The 25,903-nt window shown below is 42.4% G+C and overlaps 2 protein-coding genes across 9 annotated transcripts in view; one reads left to right on the top strand and one right to left on the bottom strand.

Annotated features, from left to right (window-relative positions):
- The window catches only part of BRIP1 (BRCA1 interacting DNA helicase 1), a 222,354-nt gene extending 202,219 nt beyond the window's left edge, over window positions 1-20,135 (top strand). Inside the window, exons 24-25 of one of the 2 annotated variants that reach the window (XR_014558454.1) lie at window positions 19,075-19,389; window positions 19,762-20,133. Coding sequence is in view for 1 of the 2 variants with exons in the window: in XM_083715016.1 (XP_083571142.1) it covers window positions 19,075-19,104 (30 nt within the window). In the remaining variant the exon portion in view is untranslated. Of the gene's footprint in view, window positions 1-19,074 lie in introns of both variants that reach the window. The other variant, XM_083715016.1, reaches the window with a different exon arrangement.
- The window catches only part of TBX4 (T-box transcription factor 4), a 103,829-nt gene that overhangs the window by 7,995 nt on the left and 69,931 nt on the right, over window positions 1-25,903 (bottom strand). For 6 of the 7 annotated variants that reach the window (XM_083715149.1, XM_083715151.1, XM_083715148.1 and 3 more), the window contains 3 exons: window positions 24,558-24,677; window positions 21,762-21,909; window positions 9,152-9,304 (listed from right to left, as the gene is read on the bottom strand). In XM_083715149.1, coding sequence (XP_083571275.1) covers window positions 9,152-9,304; window positions 21,762-21,909; window positions 24,558-24,677 — 421 coding nt within the window. Of the gene's footprint in view, window positions 1-9,151; window positions 9,305-21,761; window positions 21,910-24,557; window positions 24,678-25,654; window positions 25,801-25,903 lie in introns of those variants that run through there. The other variant, XM_083715154.1, reaches the window with a different exon arrangement.

Raw genomic sequence — 25,903 nt, 5'->3', positions numbered from 1 at the left:
TTTCAAAATCACATACATACATTAAAGCCTCTGCACTCACACAGACAGTTGATGGAGAGAGAGTTATCTCCATGAACTGGCATAAGTGGCAGAGAAAGCAGGGCTTTGGCAAGGAAGGGGGAACTCACCACTCCAGCAAGGACCCAGTAAACCCAAAGGGGGCGTCCTTGATGAAGTGGGAAGCCATTTCTGGCAACGTAGCCACTACTTTACCCTTCACCATGTGCAGGTTAACAGAGAGGTCACACTTCTATCACAAGTTAATGGAGGGAGAAGCTGGATCCTCAGCAATGGCTGGAGTGGACAGAAGTCCGCCCACCACTACCCTGCTGTCAAAGACTCGGGATAAAATATTCCTTACTGAGTAAGTGATCCTGCCCCAGAGCTCTTTCTGGAGATCCATGCTACCACCACAGTCACATTTGTCCTATAATCACTAATGTGACTCCACCCCCAGTTAAAAGTGAAGGTTGGGGAAGGTTTTCAACTTAAGCACAGCCTCACAACCGCATTGAGAAGTAGGCAGGGGAATTAGGATCACTGACAAGTTGTTAAGAGTAAAATGGAGGGTAGAACTTCATTGCCAAAGATGCCTTTCCATCACCCCATTAAGTAGGTGAAGGGTGCCAAGTCAGTTCAGCAAGGCTGAAAGCACCCTCACCAACAGATAATAGAAACAATAACACTTAGTTCACTCTCGTGGCAATCCACAGCGAGGGAAAAATTCAGTTATTAAAAATTTGTCATAAAAGGAGTGTGAAAAAATGGTGGCATACAGCAGCAAAAGCGGTGAAATTGTTACAGGCTGGGTCATGCCTTGTCTACATCACAAGCCAGCCCAAAAGAGCGTTACGGGGGGGGGGGGGGAGAGAGAACAGAAACAAATGTGGAATGGACCCCAGTAGAAAACTGCCCCTGCTAAAACACGACATAGCAGCCCAGCAATGCTTATTGGGAAAGTGGGTGAGCAAGGCAAGTCCCTCTTCCTGGAAGGCACTGACATTTCAAAAGGAGGCCACTTTACCTTCTGCTGGCTGGCTGCAGCTTTCCTGGCACACTCATCTTGGCCAATTCTGCTCTTTCTTTTTCAAAAAAGGATTTTCAAAAATGTGGCTTTTCATTATATTTTTAGCCTCTCTTTACAACGCTACCTTCCACGCCCTGTGTCCCCGTGCACTGCATCATTGAGCAGCACTCTCAAGGCTGATGGCAGGCACAGCTCCAGGCAAGTGACTAAATGATACCTGAAAAGTGATGCTACTGGCTCTGTAATTGAGGGAGTCAGGCTGCCCCCCCCCCACATAGTTAGCCTTTCCCTAGAGATTCCTTAAGCTGTGGTAGAGCCTGTGGCAGCTTAACAATCTTCCAAAGACCGCAGGATGCTGCAATGCTTTGCCTAAACACTCCACCCACAAACCAAGGTGCAATTGAACACTTCTTCATTCAGCTCCTTTCTGTCACCAAAGGACACCTTGACAACTGGCATTATAATAAGTTCTTTACTGCCTGCAAACAGAATGCAGAATGTTCTGTTTACAGTGTTTCTCTCTTCTCACTCTAACTCCCATCTCCTTGCTAAACAAAAAGACGTTTGCAGCTATCCTCCATTCCATACATTTTGTTTTAGGGTGGGTGGGAAGAGAGTCAGGGAAAGAGCTAGGGCACCCACAGCCCTGACCTTCAGTGGGTAAGTTCCAGATTTCAAGCCTAATGGGCTCTTGCATCAGGAAAACCTGCCTCTTAATTTTGGGATTTCTACATATCCTCTTAATTTTGGGATTTCTACATATCTGCCTCAGTCATAACTTCCCTGAAGGGGAAGCCATCCTTTAAATTTAGCCCTGCAGCTCCTATAGAACAGGTGGCCACAATGTTTGTGCAAGTCCATAGCTCAGGGGCAGAACATCTGCTTTGCATGCAGATGGGCCCACATTCAATTTTCAGGTAGGACTGGAAGAGAACTCTGAGTGGAATCCTGGAGAGTTGCTGCCAGCCAGTGTGGACAATTCTGCATTAGATGAACCATGGGCCTGACCTGGCATGCCTAGACTATTCACTCTTGCCTCAAAATCTTACCTCTTCTCTGCTTTTCCTTTCCAGGAAACCCTTCCTTAATTCTTCTTGTTGCCCCTTTATCAGATTCCATATCCTTCCTGCCTTCTCTGTCTTCAAGTGATTGTATCACACCAAATGATACAATCCTGCTGGTCCCAGGATATTAAGATGATGTTGCTAGATGCTACATCACCGCCCCAAATGGACGCTTTGATATAAGTGCTTTTACAGATCTCACACCAGAGTCCTTTCAGCTGATTAGCATAATTGACATGATTAAAAGATGCCACAGAGTTACTAAGAATGTTCTTAGTGGATTCTTTGGTTAACCATATTGGGGCTATACAGCTGCACTTACAACTGTAACTTTGCAACCAAGATTCACACTGAGGGTTCCTGCCTGGGCTCTGCCAAGTCTGTTTTTATTTGAATAGACAACCTGGGAATGAGCTGCTTGTTTGTGGCTCCATAATGGCAGCATTTTGGATGTTGAAATAATATAGTCTCTCAGTTGGCAGGTCCTTTTTAGAGTGGGTGCTTAAATAGCCACAGCCTAAATGGGGCACAGGTCAACTCAACACATGGATTCATCTTGGGGATTGGATATATATCTTCCTATAGGTTACAATAAATCTTGTGTCCTCTGGGCTGCCATGCATCTTGGAGTGAAAGGAGCTGGTGTTTAATTGGTAAAGGGAAACCAACCTTGTGCCTTCCAGATATTGCTGAAATCCAACTCCCATCAGTCCCAGCCAGCATGGCCCAATGGTCAGGGATGGTGCGAGCTGGAGTCCAGAAACATCTTGGCATTCTGGATCCCGACTACAATGTGCCTCTGAACAAGAGGACAGAAGTGGGAAGAAAGCAAGGTGAGAGCACTCAGTACGTGCTCAGAGACACAATTTGCAGCCAACTTGAACATGGGGAAAGTTAATGAGGTTAGGAGATGTCCACAAGATGGTGGGAATTGGGCTTATGTTTCTAACATTAGTAGATAGTGTGTTTACCACGCTACTGAAGCTGTGAGGTAAGCTAGATTTGGTAGCATCAAGCAAGTGATGATTCTTCAAAACATGTGAAGAGTGTCTGATATTTTACAGGCTAAGCAGAACCAAAAAAAGCATGCTTTTGACATTCTGTATAGATTTTTTGAGGGACGCAGGTGGCGCTGTGGGTTAAACCACAGAGCCTAGGACTTGCTGATCAGTAGGTCAGCAGTTCAAATCCCTGCGACGGGGTGAGCTCCCGTTGTTCGGTCCCAGCTCCTGCCCACCTAGCAGTTTGAAAGCACATCAAAGTGCAAGTAGATAAATAGGTACCGCTCCGGCGGGAAGGTAAATGGCATTTCTGTGTGCTGCTCTGGTTCGCCAGAAGCGGCTTCGTCATGCTGGCCATATGACCCGGAAGCTGTACAAAGCAAGATGAGCGCAGCAACCCCGGAGTCAGTCACGACTGGACCTAATGGCCAGGGGTCCCTTTACCTTTACTTATAGATTTTTTATCCCCCACCCAGCTTAGTGGAAGCAGAATGTTTTAGGGATTAGCTTGATACTGAAAACAATTTATGGGGCTTCATCACTGGCCTAAGTAATGCTTTGAGAATTCTGAGCTTGTGCCCTGGGCCATTCTGCATTTCCTCTAAAGCAGGTGTGAGCAAACCTGAAGCCTATGGGATCTACTTTGCTTTTTACTAGAACCCCAAGGTCCATTAATCAGAGCCAGGTGTTAAATAGTGGCTGGGGGGAAGCAGAGTCAATTACTTAGTACGCCACATGACCCCCAATCTGCATACACAGAACAGAGACTTGAGCAGCTTAATTTAAGAGGGAGGGTTTGGTTGTTAAATAATATAGAAACAAAAAATCTGATGAGTCTACTGCTACATCTGAATCAGTGCTGCCATCAGAGTAGGACTTTGGGGCAAAGGTCCAGAGCCTGGACAACAGAAGGAGCAGGAGGGCACCCAAATGCTCCAGGGCTGGCTAATTAGGGACATGTGGATCTGTCAATTTCAGTGTCTCATTTGATCAACATAAAGTTCACTTATCCACATTTCCAAATCAATTTGCAAATTTTGTAAGTACTCATAAAAATTCAGCAGTATTTTAGTATGACTTTCTATTATGATGCACATTTTCCCCCAAAGCAATTTCCCCTAATAGAATGCATTTTGTATGTTATTTTCACCAATGTATTAATTTTATGCACACTTTATCCTAGTATATCCATTTTTGTACACTTTACTTAGCTAAGAGAATTGCATTGCAAAATTCAGAGAAGTGCAAATTTTGAAATATGGCTGTGTTTTGGTTCATATATAGTTCCAGAAAGTGCTGCTAATTAGTTGGAGTCACATTTAAATGGATCAAATTTCATTCTCATCCTTGCTGGCTTACCACATTTTGAAGTTAGTGAAGTAATATACATTGCCAGCTGCTGCTGCTGCCACCCCCCCAAAAAAAACACTAAGTCCAGAGTCTAAATTTAGTTAACTGCACCAAGTCTAGTCTAATTTCTGCCCATTCTTGTATTGATGCATGTGAGTGGTACTGTTGAAGATAGAATTAGATGTGGGGCAACTAAGGGGGGTCAATATTGTTGAAGATAAATCAAATACTGGTATATCACTTTTACCCCACTTTTCAGCCCTTACAAGAGTTCCTAAGCTGGCTTGCATTCATATCACAATAAAAAACAGCATTTTTTATAAAGACTACCAGCACATTGCATAGAATGATGCCATTCTTGCCTATAAAGTATCTCACCACCATTGTCTCCAAAGTTAAACCATTTTTGCAGTTTTTAATCTCATGTCTTTCTTATTTTTAACCATTGTCAGCTGTCTTGAACATTTTAATGGCACATCAGTGTTTGAAATAAATAGGAAAGCATGAGGCAGAGTTCAAAGTGGCTACCAAACAGCCTCAGATTTGAACTAAATAGCTGCTAGTGTCAGTCCTATGATGCGTTTGGTGCCTTGTTCTGAATCAGTTTCAGCAATCTGCTGCAGTTTCAACAATCTGTATTCTCCATCTCCCGCCTCACAGAGTCCACTGTTTAGTTTGGGAAATGGAATAAACTCCTGAAGTTACAAAGCCAGAGTGCTGTAAAACTGCTTTCCCTGATTCGTTTGGTTAGCTCATGAGGCTCACAGTACCCAAACAGTACTGTATACAGTTCAGCTGCTTGAAGTTACCAAAGCCAGCAACTGTTCCTGTTTGTGAATGGAGTTGTGAGGAAAAGAGCTTTTAAGCTGGGTGTCGAAACCAGTACATCTCCCTGGGTCATTTGTGTAGAAATACGACCCTCTCCCTAATACTGACATTTTAAGTGAGACCTTAAGGTGATCTCCCTCTATAAAGCCTCTCCAGACAAAACTGTTTCTGGAGAGCTTCACTTTATAACTGACAACTTTGCTATGGGTTAAGCGAGTCAAAGACGGTGTCAGGAGGACGAGTGCTCTTGAATGCCTTCCTTGATCAGGGATTTCTCCCCCTGCCCAACAATCTGGCACAGATTTCATGAAATTCACACTGTGCTGTAAAGTTTGTGATTGTCAACATTTTTGGTTGAATCCTGTGACAAGCAGTTTGGGAGAAATTGCTTTGGATTACATCTAAAGTTAGTCCTACTCAGAATAAGGATGTAAGAAGGCACTGATTTATGTTCCAATTCATGTTTGTTACATGCATTACTGTTTCCATTGGACTGCAGTTCAGCTTCTAACAAAAACTGTGTTTCTCATCTCTGCCATCTGTGGCAGAATTTTATGTAATTCATTACCTTATCATTTTGCTATTCTACACTACAGTGGTCCCTCGGGTTAAGAACTTGATTCGTTCTGGAAGTTCATTCTTAACCTGAAACTGTTCTTAACCTGAGGTACCACTTTAGCTAATGGGGCTTCCCGCCGCCGCTACCTGCGCAATTTCTGTTCTTATCCTGAAGCAAAGTTCTTAACCCGAGGTACTATTTCTGGGTTAGTGGAGTCTGTAACCTGAAGCGACTGTAACCTGAGGTAACACTGTATTCATTTCAATGCAAAGGAAATTCCAGTCAGTTTTAGGGGAGTGTGACCAGTGTGGTTGCACTGGGTGCCACATCTATACTGTAGAACAGAGTGTGAGAGGCAGGGGTCCCTGAATTTTCACATTGCACAGGGTGCCGCTGAAATCTGAGAGCCCAAAGTCTGACACTGGAAATGTAATGCAAATTGGGGCGGGAAACATCAATTATGCATCATAAACATAAACTGAAAACAGCAGTAGCAGCTGCTGGATGGATTTTTGTTCCTGAAGAATAAGCGAACTCCTGCAATTTCTGCTCCCAATTCTGTCAAAATTCTCCGACATCCCTAACTCAGAGGCATTGAAATCAATGGACACATCTAACTTTATGCCCATTAATTTAAGTGGGTCTGGTCTGGTCTGAACAGAACTTAGTTTGTTACAATCCCCTGTGCCTTTCTATGTTTTCCGCCCTTAATTAAACAGCTGCTCAAACCAGTGGCTTTGTTGGGCACCTTTTCCCGAGATACAAGCTGGGAGCCCTTCATTCATTTTGCAGCTGTAAGCAGGCAAAATATAGACCGGGAATCTACTGGTAAATGCCTGGGTGATTTCCAATAGATCAGTAAACATTTCTGCCCCCCCCCAAGTGTTTAACAGTAGCAACTAAAAGGCTTCCCCTCTAAAAGGCAAAATAAGGCCTGGGGGCCAGATCTGGCCCAATCGCCTTCTAAATCTGGCCCACAGACGATCTGGGAATCAGGGTGTTTTTACATGAGTAGAATGTGTCCTTTTATTTAAAATGCATCTCTGGGTTATTTGTGGGGCATAGGAATTCATTCATATTTTTTTTCAAAATCTAGTCCAGCCCCCACAAGGTCTGAAGGGCAGTGGACCAGCCCCCTGCTGAAAAAGTTTGTTGACCCCTGAATTAGACTGTTGAAACCAAGAATACTTAGAGGAAAACCAGAGCTGGGGTTGGGGGGGGGGGTGGCGCCAAGCTCAGTTTTGGTATCAAAAGCTAAACATGTGCTCGAATACCTCTTTCTTAATTCTAGGTCTATGTTCAGTCACGCACCCCATGCCATTTTTCTCTCACTTGACTCCAATTGGTGGAACTTGATGTTAACACCCCCCTCCCCCCAAAGAAAGACATTGATCCCACAAGTCTGAAGTTTGTTCTCCTTCCTGCTCTACAGGTTGTGGAGCAATAGATAGTGCACGCACACATACACAGACAGTGTGTGGTTTGGAGCGCCAATTCTCAGTCTGTACAGACCTTGACTCAGATTCCAGTTGTATCACATGCATCCAATCAGACCAAACCTTCACAAAATGCATGTAAATCTACCACAAGAACAAGAGCTGAAATCCATTTTGTGTTTCCCCCCCTCCAGTTCTCTCAATCTCACGCCCACTCAAAAAAGAAAAAAATCCTTCTTTTCCTTCATGTTCTGACCGCAAGGCAGGCTCTTAACTGCTTTTATAGTAACATTCCTTGTATGTCTCCCTAAATACATATACCGTAATTACTTTTCACTGTAGATTTATGGCTGGGCTTTACCAGTCATTATTAGGTTTGCTTGCTGTTTTGAATGACATCCGAGAGTTTATGGCCTCTGATTCATTAGTTACTGGGCTCACTGTGACTGCCAAGATACCTGCTTTAAACACACATACACACACTCAGTACACTTTCCTTCCTTTCCTGAATGGCATCCTCTGGGTTTTGGTAAAACCAAGCATAGGGCAAGTGGGTGGGTGCTTTCTATTCAGAGCCTGTCTTCTGACACAACCTTTAAGAACCAAAAAGACTGTCTTCTGGATGGAGGCCCACCTTGGCCTGGCATAATGCCTGGCATAATGCCAACATCCTTCCCGTGTGATGTGCTCTGCCCAGCCTCTATTCCCCATAGGCACAGTTCCTGTGAACACAGATGTTCTATTTAGCAAATCGTGGCATCTGCTCTGTATGTTTCACCGCCTCTGTTCATTTGTCTAATCTTTTTTTTTAAAAAAAAGCCATATAACCTCATAGCCAATTACTCCGTAAGTTAATTACTCTTTGTGGGAAGCAGTCCTTACTTTTGTCTGCCCTTGGCTCACTGCCAGCTGGCCCAACATTCTTGGATTACAGTTTGGCCATGCAATTTTTTCCAAAGGCAATAGCTTGATTTCTGAGCATGGGCCCCAGGGGTTGGGAACCTGCCACACTCCAGACGTTATTGGACTCTCAACTCCTAGCATGGCCAAAGTCTGGACATGGTGTCTAGCACCATCTGGAAGGCCACAAAATGCCCATCCCTGACCTACACACTCTTACAGGAAATCAGCCTTTAATGAGAACCTGCCTGCAAGGCGGGGTATCATCCGTAATGACTACAATGGTGCACATATTCCATTTAACGCAGAGGTTTGCAGCTGCCCCAATGCACCACAATCCCACGAACCCAAGAACTTAGCAATGCTGCTCCTTTTTTTTTTTTACAACATAAATAAAGAACTTAACGAAGCTCTCTTCATTTCAAATCTGGGGGGGGGGGGTGCACCTGTGTGACCCAAATGAAACATTGGGTGGTATTCAACTAAGTTTTATTCAAAGTAGACCCACTGAAATTAATGAATGTGACCAAATTAGGTTCCTTCATTTCAGTAGGTCTACACTGAGTAAAACTGAGTTGGATATTAACCACCTAATAATGTCCCAAAGCTTTCTCGAACCTACAAAACCTGAAGACAAAGAATATGAGAAGACTGGAACCCTTGAGCAATGAGGTTATTACAGGCACACCGGAAGAATAGTAAGAAGGAATCGATATGATTAAAGTATAAATGTGAACTACCAACCATTAGGTAGAAATGATCCAGTCACAGTGTGAAGAAAGTGACGAGAGAAGGTTATTTGTCTCATAGTACTAAAACTTCTCTGTCTGAGCAGTAAAGTTCTCATCAGGACAAGCAATGGAAAAATGCTACTTTGGTGGAGTTTCTTTTACAAAGGTTTAAGTTGCACCTGCTGCTGCCACAACCCCAAACATATCACCAAATTCACAAAACAAAATATTATTTTGGGCCACGGTGGCACAAACCTTATGGTTCTGATAGGATGTCACGGATATAAAGGATGTTTCTGGAAACACGTGAGTGCAGAAAGCTGTGTTCTTGGAGCCAAATGCATTGTTCTCATCTGCTTTCACAATGTGCAGCCTTGGCTGGTATTTGTGCATAGAATTAAGAATGATCTGAGGAAAGGAAAACAAGAAGGGAACTCATTAGGAATACTGTACAACAAAGTGTATTCAACTGGAGTGCATTATAGGAGCAGGGAAAGGCATTTAAAACATTATGGTGAATTTTGGCTTTGATTTCAAGTAGGAAGGAGTCTGCATTCCTGTGTGTGAGTAAAAAAAAATGATGTAACTCTTGAGACCTGAAGCCAAACAAACGTATCTGGTTGCTTCCAATTTATTTATTTCATCAATAGCATATTTTTAAACCATGCCTTTCAAACAAATTCTGATTGATAAAACCCAATAAACCAATTTAGACAAACATAAAAATAAGAGGAACAAACTCTAAAAGCAGCATAAACCCCTTCAGACTACAGAAGCCAGAGAAGAGAAAATCTTTGCGTATGGACAAGGGCATGTGGAGATAGATCATTTCTTAAAGCACTGTGCTCCCAAGTCATTAAGAGTTTTTTTCAAAAATCAAAACTAACACTTTAAATTAGGCCCAGGAATGGACCAAGGAATTATGGCAATTGTTGAAACAGTCAAGCAATGCAAACAGTTCCAATCACAAATCAGTGTATTCATTTTACCTTTGCCACTCCTCCCCCCAGTGGCTTTTTTCTGGGGGTACACAGGGGTATGCATACCCCTAAACATTTTTGTGAAACTTTGCTTTTGTACTTATTTCCCTCGATTTGAACTATAAAATGGTGATTTTCTTAAGTCAAAATGAGAGTACCCCTAAACATTTTTTTTTAAAAAGCACTGCCTCATCCTATGCCTGTTCATTCTCTTGCTCATTTTTCTTTCCCTTCACAGAAACATTCCTCACCTTTTCCCCTAATTTCTTAGCCAACAGCAAGCAGAGAGGCTGGGGGACGTCCCCCCCTTTTGCAGTATGCACTTGACGGTACAGCAATACCAGCTGCTCTATTCCCACTTTCACTGAATGATGGAAGGCCAAAGGCATCCTCTGCATGGGTCTGTTTTCATTAGAGGAGAGAGTTAGTATTGCCCAGTGTAGCTTTTTACTCATGTTAGATGGGAAAGAGTTGGATGGGAAAGGGTTGCCGAGTCTCCTACTTAGGTCCTGAGACACAGGGTGGCAAGTTAAGCTTGCAGGGCTGCCAGGTTGCCTCAAACTGCATATAAATATTGTAAGAAATAAATACAAAAGTGAAGTAGACAAGAAATAGACTCATTTGCCCATCACCATATAGTATATTTAAAGATAGACAGGCAGATAGATAGATAGATATATACACATGCATATGTACGTACAAGGTACAGTTGCATATATTCATAAGGACCCCATAGCCATGGACATCCACAGGAATTTCTGCCTGGGGGGAGGACAAAGTAAAATAGGGCAGTTTCTCACCCCCAAAATTGAAAATAATAGTGCCTGTAAATTATGCCTCATATCTCAGGTTCTGCAAATGCTAGAAATTTACTCTCTCTTTTATGGAAAGCTGGGGATCTGGAGATTATGGTTCATATGGGAAGAGGGGGACTGCCCCCTTCTCTCCCTGCCTCCCACTTGCAGAGGCCCACACCCCCCAGAGTGTTATGGGGAGAGGAAAGGGGGAGAATCATTGCACATTTATGGTATCTAGGCAGAAAGAACATCCAGCAACCCGATCGAGGCCCCTCCACTTCCGTTTAGCCATGTTCACAATCTTGATGCTGATGGAAAGTGGGGCTGGGGCTGGAAAACAGAAGCCTATTCTTTTCTATTTGGGTCAAGCTACACCATTATGGCAGGATCAGTTCTTTTGAGGCCCTTTTGGTCTGACTGCATATAATTCTGCCCACAGTAGCCAGCTGCATGATATACCATTTAAATGTAGTTTTTATTGATGATATTTTCCAGATCAGCCTTCCCCTCTCCTCCCTGAGGAGGAATGAGAAAGCAGCGTGGCATTTTATCAGCTTTGTATGGGGTTCTCTTTTAACTATTTGGCTGCTGTCTGGCTATAGAGCTTTGACCAAGGAAGAGGGGAAGGCTGCTTTATTAAGGCTGTTATTAATATATATTTCACTTGGCTTGCTTGCCCTGTGATATCAAACCACCGGAGGACAGCTCCAGAAGTTACACTGAGGAGATTTTAAATTAACTCCCAAAACAGTAATCACTGTAGTTAATTTGGGAAGTTAGTTAATCATACTTCTATTGTTCATGAGAATTTAAAATATATTTAATGAGATTTTCAAGTTGTAATGGCATTATCTACTAACAGCAAATAGTGGGACCTGCTGCAGCAAAATGTTGCAGTTTATTCTTATCTCCTAACTCCTAAGTCAGGGAGAGCCAAACTTATGTCGTCCATGGTCTGGTAACCTCTAGGATATGGAGATTCCATCAATCTCTTGTCGCTTAAAAAGACGAAAAACACAGATCAAAGTAAAGCACCTTCCCTTCACCAAACACTCTATTAAAACAGGCCATAATTTTGCACCCCTCCTCACTCGCTCCACTGTTATTCGTAACATGTAGATGTTCCAGGAGCAGAAGAAGTTCCGGGAGCTCCAAAGCATACCAAGAGAGTTGAGGCGCCCAGCTCCCATTTGGGTCTAATGCTTTAATCCACTTTCAAGATCTCCAATTGAATCTCATCAGCTGGACTGCACTACTTTCTTACACACAAAGAAAGTGTTTTTAGAAGCAAACAGGGAGGGGGGGCATATGAAACAGCAGCCCAGGCTACCTGCCTAGAATCAGTATTGCTGAGGTGGTGTCCCAGCTCAAAGGGATATTTTACAGAGACTCCAAAAGGTACAACTGTGACCCGTAAAACCTACCTAAAGTTTTGGGTTGGAGCCAGTTGGCGGGAGCTTTGCAAAGGGCGCACACTCCATTAGTCGTTAAGCTGCCCCAGCGTGCCTCTGGAGTCCTGCATCTCTGCCCTGCCTACAGCACTTGGAGGAATTTCATGGCTGACGAGGGATGGAGTACCTGGTGCACGAGGGGAGTTGACTGCACAGAATGACGCAAATAAAAGGCAGCGGCTTCGCATGCAGCCTGCCGACCATGAAAACTTATACATTTTATAAATAAAGTGAATCAAACTTGGGGAAGAGCCGTGGCTCAGTGGTAGAGCACATGCTTTTCATTTAGAAGGTCGCAGGTTCAATCCCTGACATCTCCAGGTGGGGCCAGAATCTACCTATCTGGAATTCTGGAGAACCACTGCCAGTCAGAGCAGACAGTACTGAGCTAGATGGACAAATGGTCTGACTAAGTATAAGGAGCTTCCTATGTAGCCTCTTAAAACTAAATGTGGTAGGATATGCCACAGAAAAAACATGAACAGAGAAATAAACATGGCATTGAAATAAACTTTGTTTTGAATAGTTCTGCACGGGCCACTTTGCACATTCATTCTAATAAATACTGTTTGCTACAAGCACCTCTCCTAATACTGCCCCCTGCCCATCAAAATTTAGGGCATGAACCTGCCAAAGATACGCTGATTAGATTTCAGTCCAAGTATTATGAGCACACCTGGAGCTCAAGCAGGCTCCCCTCCCGCTGATCATTAGTCACCTGCAGCATTTTCATACTCAGGTGGGGAATGCATTTAGTTGTGAGTTTGAATTTTGAACTGCAGTTAAAACAGCAACCACAAAGTTGCTTTGGCAGTGGGGGACTAGTCGATATAGTAGCAATGATGTCACTGGAGGACATCTGAAAATCTATCTTCAAACGGTGACTTTGATACCACAACAAACATCCTGGTGTTGAGCACACAAAACATCTTCTATTTAGCTCAGGTGTAATGCAGCCAAGATTTCTGCAGGCACTTAGTGATAGTGATAGGTAGATGCAATATGAACCTGCAAATATGCAAATGCTCGCATTTAGGGATGAGAGAGAAGTCTAGTTCTGTTCACATTTAAAAGACAAACCAGCTAAACCCAGACTTTCTAAAGCAAGAAACTGAAACATAGCCTTCATTCAAAAATCACTTTTCAAAATTTTGCAGTGCAGTTCTCCAGCCAAGTAATGTGTACAAAAATGCACATGCTGTGGCAAAGTGTGTATAAATGCATATATTGGTGAAAATATCAGACAAAAATGTGTTTACTAGGAGAATTACACACCAAAATTTTGATGAGTTTTCATTAGGACTTTTTAGAAAAATGCAAACTGATCTGGCCATTTAGGAAAATGAAGTTACTGGAAAAATTAGAAACAAGAACCAAAACTGACAGATTTGCCCATCCCTACCCCCATGACCCATTTCCCAGCCTGGTTGTACAATTTTGCATTACCTTCCCTTTTAAGCTGGTGGGGTCCTCTGGCCAGAGAGTTCCAGCCTTGCATTTAGAATTCAAACCCCCAATTAGCTATGCTCAGATTTGAAAATTAAAGGTTTAGCTCTGAAAAAGGGAAAACTTCTACACGTCGTGAGAGGAGCTCGTTGTTTGGTGTAAATAATACCCATATGAACAGAAGCTTTGTTTCAGCAAGTAAAGTGCACACCATTTGGTTATTAGAAACTGTCAGGTTGGGTATAAGTTTGCGTCATGACAGGCACTCAGAAGCCTGTGCACAATGAATGTTCAGATTTTTCATACAGATTCCACAGTGATTCTGGGCTCATCCATATTTCCATTTGTCCCATGATTTCTAGTCCAATAAGATTTTCCTTTGTCTCGACACTTTCTCTGGGGAAACCAGCTGTTTACTACTGAATTGGAATGAACGTCAATTGGGTTTTCTGTGGGCTGATGTTCATTGTGATTCAGCAGTGAACTGTGGGTGTTCCCGGGGGAAGTGGCAGTACGAAAGAAAAACCTCTAGACTCTTGCCTAGAAATCATGGGGCAAACAGAAATGTGGATGAGCTTTATTTAAGGATTTATAAGCTACTTCCCAACAAATGCTTCTAAAATATGCTGTAAGCTGCCCAGAGTGGTTGGGGAAATCCAGCCAGGTGGGCTACCTATAAATAATAAAATTAGTAGTAGTAATAGTAGTACTGTAGTAGTAAGAATATCAACAAGACAACGTATTTCGAGCACATTTGCAAACTGGAAAAGCAACTGTGGGTGCTGCTACACACAAATCACAACCAAGCACACACTACCACCCTAGTCACTTATTTCAAGTGTAATTGCAGTCATGGGGAGAGACAAAGGAGGGGGCTGTGTAGGCCGGTGGGTGCCAGGTTGCTGGCCCCTGGACTAAGTTCCTGTTCCGATTAAGCCACTTCCGCCCTACAGAGGAGGTGGGGTTGTGGCTTCACGGCCCCACCCTGCACAATTGGGGGGATTCCCGGCCATGTCATCCCCTGGCCATCCAATCGGCTGGCTATGGGTGTGTGGCCTGCCCTATTTAAGGCAGGAGGCAGCCGGGGATCTCCCTCTTTGCCGCATGCCAGCTGTTCCAGTTTTTCCCACCCTCCTGCCCTATAAGGTTTTCATTCCTTGACCTTGCTATGGACCTTGGTTGGTCGCCATTGAGGGGCCTGGTAGGAATTTTTCCACTAGGCAAATTGGCACCAACCACTTGGTTTTCGCCTACCTCGTAGCAAATCGTCACAACTTTCTTGGTATTGGCAGTTAGGCATTGGTATTGTTCTGTAGATGGAAGAGGGGAGGTAGTGCCATCACCTGCCCCACATATTGAAGGGTAGTCCAATAAAGGATTCCGGGATGTGTGGCCCTGTCCGAAGCCTGGGGAGGTGAAGGCCTAATGCACATCCGCAATTGGTGACCCCAGGGGAGTTCCCAGTTAATGTGCATCAGCAGGACTCCCCCTACTGGTGGTTAACCCTTCCCGGAATTCAAGCAGACTGGCTGAAGTCGGATATAGTTGGTTAGGACCAATGCCTAAGCCAATACCGCTCATCACCTGTAACCAATAAAGTTGTGGCCTTATGTAGCCGATTAACCTTAATACTTGTGTCATGTGTCATTATTTCCGCTGGGGGAATGGGAACTCGCCACGCAATAAGGCCCTTAGTGGACAAAAGTGACTCTTGGAACTCTTCTTTTGTAAGAAAACAAAGCTTGAATCATATGTACTATCAATGAAATGAACTCAATTCAAATTCCACTGGTGATGCTAGTGCTAAGTAAAGCCCATCAAAGGGCCTTGCATTACTTGGGATGTAGCGCCAAATAGCATTTTTATTCTTTCTTTCCCACCCATCACCCTAGGGTCCTGGTGCAGTCCTTCACAGACTATAGTATTTTAGAGAGCAAATTGTTCCGGCGTTCCCCCAGATTAACATTTGCACCTGGAGAGTTAGCATGTCATGAAAGTTTGGTTAAAACCCTGATATATAGCTTTCCATCTGCAGAGAGGTAGATATTTGTTTTTGTTAAGCACCTGAACCCTAAAATGGGCATTCCCTCAATAGCAGTTTTACATGATCAGAAAACATCAAATTAGGAGTTATTCCAATACATGAGAATTAGCCCTTGGCTCTTTCACCCCCTAAACATTTGTCCATTTTCTCTTTCTTAAGGCACAATTTTTGTTACTTGAGTTCCTTGTACAAACTAAAGCAGTTTAAAGTTAACCGTTAACTTCAAAATGTACTGCCACTTATAAAACACCTTCGCCCCCTCCCTCCCCGCAACATATCCCCTCTCCAAACATATATTTAGCCAATATCGATCTATATATATTTTTCAGAGTTATATACCAGTTCAGCTTCCTAGCACTAGATATGTACCTTTGGGAACACAGAGTCTTGCTTACATTTATAGCACCGTACAGACTTGATAAGGCATTGGAAAGGCAGGATAGAGGCCCATATAGTAATTGTGTTGTTGTTTTTTTAAAAAAGCATTGCTTTGGATTTCTTAAGAATGATAAATGTTTTGGAAATTGAAAGAGATGTGGCTTCTTAAGTTAACGTTAAGTATTCAAAACGTCTGATCAGGCCACTTTGCTCTGTGTAATGCAAACTTTCCCTGAAATCAATGCATAGTATGTTGACCCGTGAGCAAATAAATAAATAAATCGGGAGCTGTTTTAAGAGAGTTCCTTGGTTCTCCAAAGGAGATCAGGTGTCACACACTGCAAAAGTTGCCATGACAATCACCCATTTAATACAAAACAACAGACAGTGGTGTGCCAGCCCCACAATTTTAATAGCTTCTCCCAAGGAATCATATAACTGAAGTATAATCCCTCTTGAACACGCTCTCTGTCTTTTACTTTCTTTTCAAGCATTTGGTCTAATGAGTCAACTGAATTACTCCATTTCTTCATTTTGGGCAGTGGAAGGAAATACGAGCTGTACATTTTGTTTTATATTTATCAAGTACATCAACTGGGAGAAGAACTGCCTCTTTGTAGACAGATAAATATGGGCCCCAGAAGCCAACTGTTCCAATTTTGACCAAATGCCCAAGGGGCGGGGAGAAGCACCATCATACCTTGGATCAAGAATCTTCCTTTCCAGAGAGCAAAATGTTCTTGCTGGCTTGTTAATCAGTCACTGTAACTATTTTGCTTTAAAGGAATTGTCACTGTGATGAAGGGTCTGGTCCACAAAAGCTTATGCCATAATAAATCTGAGTTGCCACAAATTTCTTTGTCATTTTCCTGAAAACAGTGTATTTCCCAGTAGCTAGCTGTGGGACTTAACTAGAGAAAAGAATAATCTGGCATACATCACCAGCCTCCTGCATGCTTTCCTCTACCCAGGAACAGTTCCTTCCCTTGCATGCTGCTTTTTCCTCTTCCTATCGATAGATTTGACCATGCAGTGACACACTTTCTGTGTGACACAACTCCAAGCCCACTCTTCTTCTTGCCTTGCTTCCTGGCTCTGCCACATTTTGGTAAGAGCTGTAGCTCAAGGATAGCATGCATACTGTGATTTGCATGCTGAAGGTCCTTGATTCAATCCCTGGTATCTTCAGATAGGCCTGGGAATGCCCCCGTCTGAAACCCTGGAGAACTGATTACCAATCAATGTAGACAATATTGAACTAGATGAACAAATTGGTTGGACTAAGGCAGCTTTCTATGTTCCTTCAGCTCCACTATTGCTGCTGCCTCCTCCTTTTTGCCTAAGCTGCTCCAATTTCATTCCTGGAATTGACATTGGCTTGGTTTCTCCACTAGAGATACTTTGCATTCCCTCTAATTAAGCACCTTGGCTTGGACTCTAGCATTGCCTCATTCCCCAGAGACCTTGATTCTGCAAGGAGGCAATGAGTCACTCCAAAGCATGACAACAGTTGATATTGGGGGTTCCGCCTTTCTCTGTGGAATGGACACAGCCAGAGAAACTGCATTAGATATCCTGCAGTTGAACATGGGGGGAAGGAGTTCCTGAATTGTGGTCTGCAAACCAACAGGGGTCCACGAGCTACATTCACATGATCTGCAGTGTGTGTGTGAATTTGTAGCTGAAGACAGGAGGTGGCACACCCATCATACTAATCATTCAGATTGAAACTTTTTGTATTTTTGTTGCTTCTTTTGTTTCTTGTGTTTTATAGCAATGGAATTTGAATTCTATGGAAATCTGATTGTAATAGAATATATAACAACTAATTTTATATATAGTATTTCATTGTGTGACAATTTGAATTTCATAGATTTCAAATTGTAACACAGTACAATAAAATACAACATAAAAAATAAAAGCAGCAATAAAGATGCAAGTAAAAATCATAAAGCAGCTAGCACAGTGCATTAGAGTTGTTACAAGTGGAAAAATCAATATGTGATCTGCCAAGACCTGCAATTTCCAAGTCATCAACGGATTGGGGGGGGGGGTGTCAGAACTGCTAACAGGGCATTGGGCAGGTGTTAGGGTCTACTTCAGATTTTTACTAGAACTCCAAAGCCCACCATCTAGAAACCCTTGCCAATCTACTGCAAATGATGCGACAATTTACCAGCTGATGGGAATTTACCTTCTGCCAACCCTCAACAACTTTGTGCCCATTCCCCTGTAGGTTATTCTCTGGCCCACTTGCTTGAGTGATCTAGAAATTCATTGCTCCAGAAGTGCTTTACGAACTGCAGCTGGTCTCTCCAGGACTGTGCTGGTTGGCAAGTCCTGTCTTTTGATTGGCCAAGGCATCTCCCAACCTCTCTCTTCTAACCATACATCTAACCATCCTATACATCTACAGCTTCCTGACACTGGAATTCCTTTCATGAATGAGTACCCCTATGAAAACATATCACACTTCTGATAGATGATATCATTAATGCCCTCCCCAGCCTACTGCATGTACAAACTTATTTTGCACGTTTTGAAGACATTATATTCATAGATGAATCTTTCTTGACGGGCAATGTATGTGCAATAGTATTAATTGAATTTCCCTTCCAATGGCATTGTGAAGGATGGAGTATCATTTTCCAGCAGTAGTTGGATCCACAGCAGCTTAAATAAATCTGGCATTATTAATGAATACATTTTGGTTGTGTCAGCATTTTTTACTTGTATATGTTTCAAAAAGGCTTCCCCTTTTTCCCCTTCCTAAGAAAGAAAAGAAGGGAATCATCCAAAGCCCAAATATCTGTCAAAATAGTTAAGCTTGTTATATCCCTAGCCACCCTCAGGACGCACACATAAATCAGGTTTTTTTGTCAGGCTGATTATCTCCGCGCATGTAAAGATTTTGAAATACATAAATTAATGTCTTACCCCAAGAGGAGGGATTTTGCTTTTAAGTAGATGTGGCTTAAGAGGATGTCTAACATTTAGAGGCTGATAAATGCCTCTTCAACTATCTGCCACTGAAGAGTGTTGGCTTCTCCTACTGTAGTACTTTTTCTTTTCCTTTTTTAAGGCACACGCAAAAATTGTTTTAGCTCCTTGAGAATCTCAGTTATTCCAAGAAAAAGACCCAGGTCAGGATGAATGAAGCCCACGAGGTTCACATCAGATGGAAAAGACCACACTCTTCTCAGCAAGGGGAGGCATAATGAAGTCATCCACAGATTATTCATTAACGGAGCATTCCAAACTCCCAATCTGCCCTGCTGGGGCAAATGGAGGGAGGCGACAGAAGTGTCCCTCCACCCAGCAACAGAGAGAAGCTCCACCATCAGAAAAGAAGTACCTCAGTCTGCCCAAATGGCAAATGGATGGAATATTGCCAGTGGTAATAATTGATTTTTTTATTTATTTCGACTGCAGCAGAACACATTGTCCAGTAGCATCTTAGAGACCAACTAAGTTTGTTCTGGGTATAAGCTTTCGTGTGCATGCACACTTCTTCAGATACCTGCTGCGGTTTGTTTTCTGCCAAAAACTACTTTATTCGTTTCAGCTTTGAAATTACGTAACTTTCATAATTTATATGATTAATGACATAAGTTATGTTGTTATTATATTATTCCAGCCCATTAATTTCAATGAAAAAGAAACATAATGTAAACGGGGATGGGCAGGTGTAATCATGTATCATTTGCAGGCTGAAAGCAACAGAAGCAATGAATACCAATCATATTTACTGAATTGATTTCTGTTCTAGGCATGGGACAAATTAAGCAAGCATCACCATGGAGAGTGTCTCATCCAAGAATCTTCCAAAACCTGTCCCTGGCTATAATGCATTTTAACAAAGGTTTCACAGACCAGTATAATATGGCTTATTCATGTATGTATCGTGTACAGAGCACAGCTTTAAACACAGTAACGTCTAAGGAGGAATAGCAGCCTATGTTGGAAGCTGTTCATGCATGCAAATTTGATTTTATTATTTATTACACTTATGAATTGCCCTTCCTCCAGAAGGTGCTCAGGGTGATGCACAGCAAAGATAAAACAATAAAATACAGTGGTACCTCGGGTTAAGAACTTAATTCGTTCTGGAGGTCTGTTCTTAACCTGAAGCACCACTTTAGCTAATGGGGCCTCCTGCTGCTGCCGCACCGCTGGAGCACGATTTTTGTTCTCATCCTGAAGCAAAGTTCTTAACCTGATGTAACATTTCTGGATTAGCGGAGTCTGTAACCTGAAGTGTATGTAACCTTGAAACGTATGTAACCCGAGGTACCACTGTATATCCATAAAGATACATAATTGCTCACTGCTGTTAGGTATTAGACAACACAGTATCAAACCGTATAGAGTTGGATAGACAGAAACAAACAAGGAGGACAGACATCACTCCAGGGGGAGGGCCTTCCATAGCCAGTTTGTCTACTGCCATTGGAGGAGGCAGCTCTGCAGCAACTTGGACTCTGACCCACTCAGAGCTTTAAAAACCATGTTTGACTCGTGAATTTTCAAGGGGAAAGCTACAGGCAAGATCACTCCATCGCATACCTTTTTGTCAATAAGGCAAGAGTCAGAGCAGTTTGCAAAATGCAACTCTGAATCAGTTATGCTTGAATGCAGAAAGTGGAAAATGGGAATGCCTGTGTCGAAAACTTTATATCCCATGCAACAACAAGCCATCCAGGTTCCAATGCCAACAAAAAATGTCCTGTTTGGTTGTGGCCAAAATGAACATTCACATTGAACCAACATAAATAGCGGTATATTAGCAGCCCAGGTAATGGTAGGTAAAGAGGAAGAAATAAAATAACTCTTAAAAATGTAAATATAGAGAAAGTAATTGAGTTAATATCCTGCTGCTAAGAATTGCATAGACCCCTTTATACACATATGTTCCCATCTGCACTTTAACACTAGTTAGATGTACCCTTTGCAATGATATACCAATAAGTAAGCAATGTATTGGCCCACTGCTATGCCTTGGAGAAGGTTCTGCACTTATAAAAACCACCGGTCACATCCTTTTCCAGTCTCTGCAATGAAGATTTTCCAAATAAAAAATACCCTGTATATTGTGTATAAATATTCTGAACACCCGGGGGGGGGGGGGTGATTGACTTACACCATCAGTTCTGAGCACACTACAAAGTGTTATACATCAAAGGTTTCAGTTGGCTGAAAACAGGAAACTGCAGAATGAGTCAAAGCCCAAGAGAAATATGCAAATATGAATGGATAAACAGACAACACAGTGTCAGCAACCAATGAAAAATGTTGAGATACTTAAGAAAGAGTATCTGATGCTCACATGTGGCCACGCTTGAATCCTCTGCTGACGGAAATCAAAGACAACACTCACAAAAAAATGTCTGGCACAACTATCAAAACTATAAGGCTACGCAGATTCTGGGTGCCAGTGACAAGAGTGTGTAGAGTTATGCTGGAAGCTCAACCTGGAGTTAGAGATTCTGCACAAGAACCATTGGCATGAGTGGGACCTGCAGCTGGCTGGGGTTGATAGGAGTTGTAGTCCTAAAACATCAAAGGCACCTTGAAAACTAACCAGTTTATTATGGCATAAGAACTGGACTCCACTCCATACAAAATTTATGCAAAAATGAATTTGTTAATCTTCAAGGTTCCAAAACACCCTTTGCTGTTTTTGCTACAACAAGTTTTACGCAACTTCCCAGATGGAATCTTTTGACAGCCTAAACATCATTGGTAATTATATATAGTCATTTCTCTTACATGTCCAAAGGGATCCAGGTGGTTGTTGGTGAGCTTTAGCTTCTGAAATGACACCAGCTGGCGCATCCAGTGGGCTCCTGTGGCAGGTGAATCTGGGTGGACATACAATCGCCCAGGCATCGCAGGCTCAGCCTTACCTGCCACCATCCTGTGAGGGGAGCAAACGCAGAAAGGTTAATTTTATGGTGTTCATTTGTAGATTTAATTCAGTACGATATGTTTTGCCCAACGTCTCCAGCCATTCAAGGACAGCTACAAAATCATAACCATAAAAGGTTTCTAAATGAATGAAGAAGAACAGAGCAGAAATCTGATGGACTGTGAAGTAAATACAGCAGATAAAAGACAAAAAAAACCACTTTGTTTTTCAACTACCAAACACCAGCCATGAAATGCGAGCCTTGTATTTTTATTGTATGCTTTATTTTTAGAGAGAGCAACATCAACAAATTTAACCTAAAGATTTTTAAACAGCCTTGCGGGTAGTATGAAAAGGTCTCTGCTCTATGCTTCCATAGTTCACCCAGCTGATATTCTGAACTGGATTTCTTTACTTTAAATTTACCATCCTTCAGATAAGTCCAAGGATGGTTTGAAGACACACACACATTCACGGTGGTATTCAACAAAGTTTTTCTCAGACATATTGAAATTAATGGACCCAATTTAGATATAATTTAAATGAGTCTACCCTGAGTGAAACTTTGTTGAATACCCCCCAGTGCTTTTTGAAAGCTTGACAAGCTTTGCGTACAAGGTGGGAGGTGGAATTGTGAGATTTGATGGAGACCATCACTGTGTTTTTCCATTTTTACTTCATGACTTCCGGAGCTCTGCTTTGGCATTGGAAATTATATTCCAGAGCTGGACCTCAGATGAAGCCCTGAGCATGTTCGCCTTTCCATCTGCCATCTCTTAGGCTTCCTTAGTACTGTTGATCTGGTCCAGTGAAATAGTCTGTACTCCCACAATTCATTTGGGGAGCAAGAGTTCCAGCTTGGTTGAAAACCCAGGTTGCTACAAAAGAATTTCCCTCCCTTTCACTGCCCTAATTTTCTCACTAAACCAACAAGATGAGCATTCACTGTCTGCCACCAGCTATAGCTCAGTGGTAGAGCATATCCCTGGCATTTTGAGGTACGGTTGAGGAAGTACCTCCTACCCAAAATGCCTGGAGAGCTACTGCCAGCCAGTGTAGGCAATAATGAGGTAGAATGACCAATGGTCTAATGCAGTATAAGACAGTTTCCTATGTTGCTATTTAAATCAGCCCTTAATTCAGAACCTTGACAAATGAGATCTTTATTTTTAGAGGAAGCACCTGCTTTGCATACAGAAAGGCCTGGGTTCAATCCACGGTGTCTCTAGGTAGAATTGGGAAAGACTATTCACTGTCCTAGCAGCTGCAACCCACAGTAGTTCACAGTAAGAAGCAATGGCTACAAACACACACACACACACACACACACACCTTGGGTCATAAGAAGTGTTCATTGAGCACCTTCCCAATACCAAGGAGACTGTGGAAGGAGAATGCAGGTTAAGAATTAAACACTCAGAGCTCCCACAATTAAGGGATGTAGCCTGGAGATATACATCTCATGCACACACCCCTCACCTTCCTTCATATCCTCTCTCAAAACTTTATGGTGACGTCCTTGACATAACTTCTTAATCCTTATTCCAAATTGTAACCCCACCTGAAACAAAAACTGTCACTCCCACTTTCTCCCATTTGTCATTTAGCTCTTCCATCTGTTGTTTTTCCTCACTGTCAACACTGAGATTGTAAGGACAGGGAGCTTGGGTCACATCCACACCAATACATTTAAAACACAGGGCTTTCCTCCAAAGAATCCCCACAGAGCTGCAATTCCCAGCACCCTTACCAAACCTACAGTTCCCAGGATTCATTTGGAGAAAGAAATGTGCTTTAAATTGTATGTTGTAGACGTAACTTTTTTTAACCTTTGAAAGTGCAAAATCCTAAGTACACCGATGAATAATCGGTGAATAGCATCTACTGGATGATTATAAACATTTTTGCACAAGGCCACTTTGCAGCGACCAAGTCTGCACGCCTCAGGAATAAGCAGCTACCATTGTTTACGAGTTGCTCACAGTATCTGGGATATCTGAAGCAGCTTCCCAATCAGTGTTATTGAACCGAAAGCAGTCCTTGTTTACACAGGCAGGGCATCCCTAAGCATTTAAACCAACACACTTTTGCTTGCTCCACTTAAAAACCACTTATTTAGAAATATATATAAATACAGCTATTTCATTTTTAAAAAATCAAAACAGTTTACAGCAAACATTTATAAAACCATACAATAAAAACCATATAAAAAGTTAAAATCAGACATCTATTAGCAAATTAGCAAATGTGGAAAGAGTCTTAATTGCTTGCATAGAAAGTTTTCAGTGGGTGTGTAAAGTTTGGCACAGAACAACACATAATGCATTAATGGTGTCCAGAATACAACCACAATGCTCTAATTCAAAGTATAAGGAGCAGTGTTTTGATGTTTCCAATACTTGCTCCATATATAGGGGAAGTCTGCCTCAAACCTGCCCCCAATCTGCAAAGCCAAGTAGAGGCTGTGCAGGTTACAAGTTCCCAAAAATGAGAGTGTGGAGCTGCTTAGGGATGAAGAGGTAAGTAAAGATTGCTTTGCCAAAGACATTTCCTGCTCTTCCTGTTGCAAGCTACACCACCAAAACTGAACTACCATCCAGATGAGGCCGCAACTCTAGATCTGCTGGGGTGATTTTAATTGTCATTTCAAAACGTACCATTTGTTGTCGCAGAATTTGTACCGGTGATCGTCTGCAGGAACAATATCAATCAACAAGATGTACTTGGTCTTGGGGTTCATCCCAGTGACTTTCACTTTGTAACTTGGAAACATCCTCCTTACAGAAACGACACAAAGCAAACAAACAAAAATAGGCATTAGGTCAGAAGGCAGGGGCCAAATTGAGAAGCAAACAAGCATACCCTATAAGCCTACTCCAGGCAGTGCTGAGGAATGCATACATATTTTCACTGTGTGTGTGTGTGTGTGTGTGTGAGAGAGAGAGAGAGAGAGAGAGAGAGAGAATCATAATCCCTAGATTCCCAATTTTAACACCCCCCACAAAAAAGAGTAAGTTTCTGGCATTTGTAGAACCTGAGATACAAGGCAAAATGCACAGGCAGTATTCTTTTCATTTTGCCTATGTGAGAAACTAGCCTGCTCCCCAAACCCCTTCAGTGTTTTATTTTGCACCCAACAAGAAATTTTCCTGCAACCAGTCTAAGAGAATTTATTCACAATCAATCAACTGGCTGGTTTATGTTGCTGTTTGGTACAGGACAGCAAGATGACACTTGGTTAATGTGCACAGAGTACCCACAGCCAGCCAAGCTATTTTGGCACCTGAGACAGAATTTTCTCTGGGAGTAAAAATACAATAATAAAGTGAGCAACTAACAATTTGCTGTCATCTTATGAAACCATTCCCAAATCATTAGCCTGAGGCAGCTGTTCCACTCTGCCTAGTGGCAGTACCGGCCCTCGTTATATAAAAGCTGAGTACTGTTATTACATAGTGCTTTGCAGTCATATATATCTCTTCAATAATTTCCCGTGAAGCACTCTAGGAGCATTTTGAAAACATTTCTGTGCAAGATTCAGAGACTTGGGGAAATGTGGTGTTATCAAATAAACCTTTACCCCCCCCCCCCCCGCCCCTGCCAAGCGCTCCCTAAACCAGAAACTGGTTGAAAGTAACGGTGTAAAATTCTCCCTCAACGTATCCCTTTTCCCTCAGTTCTCCACCTAAGAAAAATAAAAATTTCCCTCAGCTTCTTCTCAAATTCCTCCTCAAAAAAGATGGCAGTGGGGTACCTGTCACAACACCATTGGGCTTGATAGTCTTATCCTCCTCATAAATAGAGATTTGTATTAGTAAATGAACAAGAAAGAAAGACAAGTCCTGGTGACAGAAGAACAGTCTCTGTCTGTGGGGTAAACGATCCTTGTCGTCAGAGCAGCCATTTTGTAACCGCTTGGGCAAAAATCCACAAAATGGGTTCCTTTTAGAAGACCTTTGAATCAGCTCTTTCTAACACCCTTGCATAAATTCCAGGTGTTTAC

The sequence above is a fragment of the Podarcis gaigeae genome, assembly GCF_964106915.1.
Source record: "Podarcis gaigeae genome assembly, chromosome: 15".
NCBI lineage: Eukaryota > Metazoa > Chordata > Lepidosauria > Squamata > Lacertidae > Podarcis > Podarcis gaigeae.
The sequence above is the reverse complement of the archived record's forward strand: the minus strand, read 5'-3'. Positions and strand labels throughout refer to the sequence as shown.